General features: G+C 36.9%; 1 protein-coding gene across 1 annotated transcript; it reads right to left on the bottom strand.

The window, feature by feature from the left end:
* Positions 1-275: 275 nt before the first annotated feature.
* On the bottom strand, positions 276-1,905 carry LOC149547769 (uncharacterized). The gene has a single exon (XM_089791825.1). It carries the CDS (start codon positions 1,391-1,393, stop codon positions 818-820), a length of 576 nt encoding a protein of 191 aa, XP_089647951.1. The 5' UTR covers positions 1,394-1,905; the 3' UTR covers positions 276-817.
* Positions 1,906-6,009: the final 4,104 nt, after the last annotated feature.

The raw sequence follows: 6,009 nt of genomic DNA, 5'->3' as shown, positions 1-6,009 counted from the left end.
GTTACATGGAGGTTTATTTAAGAATGAAATTTAATATATTTCTTTCTGAAGTGGGTTTTATATTCAATACAATTCATTTAATTCTTTCCTGTATGTATATATCCAGCCAATAGTCATATATAAAAATTATGCATCTTGTTGTGCACTGGATTTTTATATTGTAATTATTCTGTAAATTTCAGCATGACATTTTATGCTGCAATAACATAATTCCAATATTTCCATTTTAATAAAACTTCATTTCATTCAAAATCATGAAGTAGACTGTAACTCAATAACAATAATAGAAACATAGTTTTATTCATGCTAATGATTATCTCGATTTTTTAATCTTTTGAAGCAACAATAAGTGGCATAACTACAAGCCCGTAATTGAAAAGTTAACCTTTTTACCAGTGGACACTGCTAAGTGTTTGAAGAGACTGGTATATTTTGAACGGGAGTATTCCGGATTCGTACATGTATTCTGTTCTAAATAAAAAATCTACTGATCTCCTCCATAGAATGAAAATGAAAATGAAATTCTTTACTACCTCACTATTTTACTGCAGTCCTACTCAAAAAGCTCTTAGCAAGTGTTTAGTCCAGCGATAAAATGCCACGTCTGTACACGTGTATACGTTATAATTTCTGTCAATTGACTGGACATTCAAACCCTCCTTATGTACAGAAAACTTCCTGTAGCAGCAGCTTAGCTGAAGAAAGATAAAAACAGGAAGTTTCCCCTTCTCACCACGAAGACAATAGCAATCATAAAAAGATGCTTAATAACACAGCAGTCTTTTAGCCTTTTCAATCTAGGATTTGAGCAGACTGTTCATTTGAATCCGAACCAAGCGGCCATTTGTGAAGGGTTGAAAATGCCGGGAATGTGAATATCATCTGAGAGAAGGAAATCTGTTGTGAGCGTAGAGTAGAGCGCTTTCTGTTCTCTGGCAGCTTCGTCTCCTCCGAGATTCTTCTTTGCCTGAGCGGGGGCGTTTTCCGGAGGTCTCGTGCTCGAATCCTGCGGCGGCCATGGTTTTCCCAGCAATGTCCCGCGCTGGAGATATTCCCTCGCCATAAAACAGGCAAGCCGCCAGTTTACAGCTTTGGCTCCCGAAGGCAGCAAACAGGGCTGGGGGGTTTTATTTTCATTGGAGGTGACTGAAAGGGGATCGAACCCCAGCGGAGGCGATCGGCTTGTCCTGGCAGATCTCTGCCACTGGGAAAAGGTAGGATTTGAACCGTCATTGTTGATTAAATGTTGTGTGTCCTTGGGCAGCCTCATCTTCTTGTTGAACGGTGCGCTGTTTCGCCCGTCTTCAACAAAGGGTTTTCGTCTTCTGCAATCAATCCATTCCTTTTGCTGCAGTTGCGGACGAGGCGGGGAACGATGCCTGTACCTATTCATGATCAGATCTGAGAGTGAAATCAGGTCTCACGGAGATTCGAACACAAGATGTCGTAGATTGGCGGATCTTGTTCCATGAAACCTCCAAGGATCGATATAATTTGGGGAAAACGGACCTTCGATACAAATGCTTCTTCTTCAAGCTGATTGCAATTAAATGTTGTTTGTTTCCTTAAAATGCTGTACAGCTCCGTCCAGTGCTTTCAATGCAGACGGAGTAAAGCCAAAGAAAAAAGCTCTCCCACCCAATGACTCAATTGTCAGGCTTCTGTTCATCTAAAGTGATCCCCTGTTGCCCCCTCCTTAAAATGGGATATTTGGTTCGTGCATATATGCAATGTATATGCACACTATTAGGTTTAATGTATATATGCACACAAGTATGTGTGTTTTTAATTAGTTTTCTGACATTTCTTCAGTGAATGACATTTCTTCAGCGAATGATAACCAAGCACAACAACCGAGAGTGTAATCGAATTTCACTACGTGGGCATTTACTATTGTTCAATTGCTTTCCCTGTGATTGTGACAGATGTAAGAAGCATTAGGAATTAATTATTTTGTAAGCTAACCTACACCCCTTTTGTTACCTCTAATGTTTCCATTTGTACCTCACCATTTATGTTGTCCAAAATTTATTATTATTATTAGCACTTGTACCCCATAGGTTCAAGGGTCAAGCTAATTGTTAGACTAAAAACAGTTCAATTTTTCATAATAAGGAGAAATGATTCATCTACTCCAAAACAATTAATGTCAAACTCAGTTGTACAATGTTTACTCTACATTAAATGTAAGATTCGATTGCAAAGTAAAGTTGGGATACCAATAGTAAGATGTCATTCAAAATAATTATGTAGGAATGGACAATTGTTTATAAGAGAAAATCGCAAAATCACTCGTGTTTACAAGAGAATTAGGTAGTGTATGTCCTACTTTTCAATTTAAAGAAGATTAGGTAGACATCAATCACATCAATTATTTTAAACTTCTTAGTCTCCTACGAAATACAAATGTTTCTTGTTTCGTATCAATTATGAATTTCTAAATTTCCACAGAATCTCTTTTGCTAAGATGTGCAAAATTTGTTTTGATGATGACCTATTGCAATTTTCAATATAATCCTTTTGTGTGATGTGGACATAGCTTTCACTTCACACTGAAGATATCTTATGTCATCAAAACCTCTTTGGCAGACTTGATGCACATTTTACCCTAAATAACCGATAATTCAAATGCAAATTGTGCATAGAGACAACCCACTTTGTTTCATGTAAAAAACATTTGCTTTCGACATGCCTTCCCAACCATAGAATGAATCAAAATAAAGAAGTGATTCAATGGTGCTTTTTGGATATACATTTTTTTATAGAAATCTTTTTACTATTGTTATATAATCGTAGATCGCAATCCAAGGCATCATCGAATCAAAGTATTTCAGAAACTCTCAAATATGTTATGAGAGTGACTCTTTGATCCTTCTAACAACAAAGATGTATTCCCTTTCTATGTCAAGTTGAACTCTAGGTGTTGACATAGTGTCATAATCTACATTCTTTCATAACAATGAGTAATTTATGATATTGAATATATCTCTTTCATATGTTATTCAATGTAGCTTTCATATTATATGAATACCTCATTGTTCTCAATTTAAAGTGTAAATGATCCTGCTTGATAATGTCAAAATTACTACATTTTATACAACTTAAAAAATATTGACATTTTATACAACTTTAAAAATATCGACATTTTATACAACTTTAAAAATATCAACATTTTATACAACTTTAAAAATATCGTACAACATATGCCCATATGAACATAAGGGCCCATTTGGCGGTGGGAATATGAGTGGAATAGGCATATGTAAATTCTTAAACTTCCAAATTCTTTGTTTGGGTGCACCAAATCGGAATTGCAAATAGGAATATAATAGGAATATAGGAAGATGTATTCCAGTTTTGGCCCAAAAAAAAGTATTTGCAATTCCACCTAAATAGGTGGAATTGGAATACGTATTCCTATTCCAGTTTCATTTATTCTAGAAAACATAAACTTTTGGGTCCATGAATTCCCCATCAAATTCAGGGAGAACCAAATAGAGAATAGGAATATGTAGATCCCTATTTTCTATTCCAAAATAATAATTTTTATTCCCATATTTCTATTCCCATGGCCAAACAAGCACTAAACATTGCACCTGTGTGAACCTAAACATTGCACCTTGTTGGTGCATACATATCATAAGTTCTTTAAATCAATGCGTTCAATTTCAGCCATTGATTATTGTCCATTTCCTATAAACAAATTTTCAATACCATAAGAAAAATAAATATGTTGAGAGTAACAAAATTTAAAAGATATATAAGTAAATGATAACAAAATATAATCTTTGTAGACAACATGGAAGAAAAGTAATCAAGCCACATAATAACCAACTTATTCTGAAGCGAGTGTTATCTCCTATACCATGTTTGATTAGGAGAAGTAAGCTCCCATAAATTCTAACTAGACCAAATCTACAAGAACAAACACTAATCATCCCCAAATAATCTCCCAGCGGATCAAGTTCTTGTTGGGTTATGAATTCCAATGATCACATGACTGTTCACTCTCCCTCAACTGTTCGTATAGCTCTATATAATGGTCGTGTGCAGCTCATGTAATTGTATCAATTCATTAATAGTAATTCCCTGCTAGAGTGTGGACGTAGGCAAGTTTTTTCAAACCACAATAAATTTGTGCTATTGTGTGTTTCATCTTCTTTGATTCAATTTCTTTGCTTGTTATTATATTTACAATTGGTATCAGAGCCGAGGTGAGGCTAGAGCAAAGATGGAAGATAGTGAAGTTGATTTTATCATCAATGAATTTCTTGGAAATTTGGGCTTGATAGAAAATAAGGTTGTGTCTGCTAAGAGCAAAAGAATCCACCATGTGCACTAGTGGGATGGCTGGGAAAACAAGCTTGAAGATGAATCAGAAGATTTAAAATCTATTAAATTTGAGCTTAATGCAATTCTTGAGCACACAGACGCGCATAAGAAAATTGTCATGGAATAATTGTAGAAGTGGACAAGAGAAGATAAGACTGGCAAGTCTGTAAAATGTCTTGTACTGACATATTATAAAATGAATTCTCTTACTTCTAATTCCAACCTCGATGACACAAATAATTCTGCATCTAGAGTTCATAGGATGCTGCAACTAGAATACTTTGAAGAACATGGGAAGTTTCCAGTAGAAGAAGATGAAAGGGCAGACGAGAAGTCTATTATGAAAGAAGATAAAGGGGAATGGGTAGAAGAAGATAAAACAGTGAACACGAAGTTCACTGTAGAAGAAGGTGAAAGGGAAGAGTTGGGTTTTGAAATTGAGATGGAGGTCATAGGACAAACAATAGAGTCTCCCATAGGTGCAAGTGATATTCCTATAGAGGTGGAAGCCGACACCGATGAAGATACTTCAGCGGCTGCAAAGGCTGACAGTAGTGGGTTTCTTATTGCGCAAGATTCTCACGTTGAATCGTTATATCCTCAGAAAACATTTGCCAAAGACCAATATACTGTGTTCAAAGAAACCACAAGCTTGGGTTGCACAGACCAAGCCATTTCCCATCGGTCTCATGTTGATCATGACCCTGATGCGCAATCTGTGCCATTACAGAGACTGGCAATGAGGGGGTTGCTGACGAGTCTCAATTTCCTCATTAATGAAATTGGGGATTCAATTGTTAAGTGTGACAATCAACATAACAGTTTTGACTATCCACGGCCGAGAAAAGAACATTGAGAGGATGTGAGAAAGATGCACTTTCCTCAATGGTGTGAAAGGAGAACAATGGATGGTGCAGGCGACAACACCGAGGGACAATGCAGGTCATAATAAATACCCACACCAAGAAATGGCTCAAAGGCATGTGAAGTGGTCAAACACACGAGGGAGTTATAATTTCAATAGGCCAAAGCTTGGAGGACTTACTGAAAAAGTAGTGACTAGGTTTCAATACCCACTCACTAATGAGTTGGATAGGTCAACACACGATGATAATCGGCCTGGCAAACAGAACTGGGAGGATGCCAGAAGCATGTAGTTTCCTCAACAGTGTGAAAGGAGGGCACTTGACGGTTAGGGGGAAAATATTGTTCCCCATTCTCATTATAATGTGCAAACCATTATGGACTTGCTACAGGATTTTAATAATTCACCAGTTTGTGTCATGCAGACTGAGCTATCTTTGGTAGTTGGTCAGGAAGACTGTTGCTTAAGGAATAGAGGTTTGATGCGCTCATGGAAGACTGCACATATATGAATTGGAAAGAAAATATGTGGGAACAACAAGCTGTATTTAAAATGACCGAGAGCATTGGCCTTTGAGATGCTTTGTTAAGGATTGCAGAGAAGGGAGTATGTGGCTTTGTGCCGAAAGAAGATATTTATAACTCCAATCTAATGTGGAGAAGATTCATTCGAAGTGTGTTGGAGCAAAGTCTTGCAGTCTTGAGATCGTCTCAAGGACTCATTCTTCTCTGAAATTCAAAATAGGAAGAAGGGGATGCTACCATGCATGGCTGTGTCAGTTGGATTTCACGGGGGAGATTGTTGGGTTATGA

The sequence above is a fragment of the Cupressus sempervirens genome, chromosome 7 (genome assembly GCF_028749045.1).
Source record: "Cupressus sempervirens isolate cs-2001-9-10 chromosome 7, ASM2874904v1, whole genome shotgun sequence".
In the NCBI taxonomy this organism is placed as follows: domain Eukaryota; kingdom Viridiplantae; phylum Streptophyta; class Pinopsida; order Cupressales; family Cupressaceae; genus Cupressus; species Cupressus sempervirens.
Note: the sequence above shows the minus strand (reverse complement) of the source record. Positions and strands in the feature narration are given on the sequence as shown.

What these genes read in the sequence shown, in the direction of transcription:
- LOC149547769 (XM_089791825.1), bottom strand. Translation starts at nt 1,393, where the DNA reads ATGAATAGGTACAGGCATCGTTCCCCGCCTCGTCCGCAACTGCAGCAA.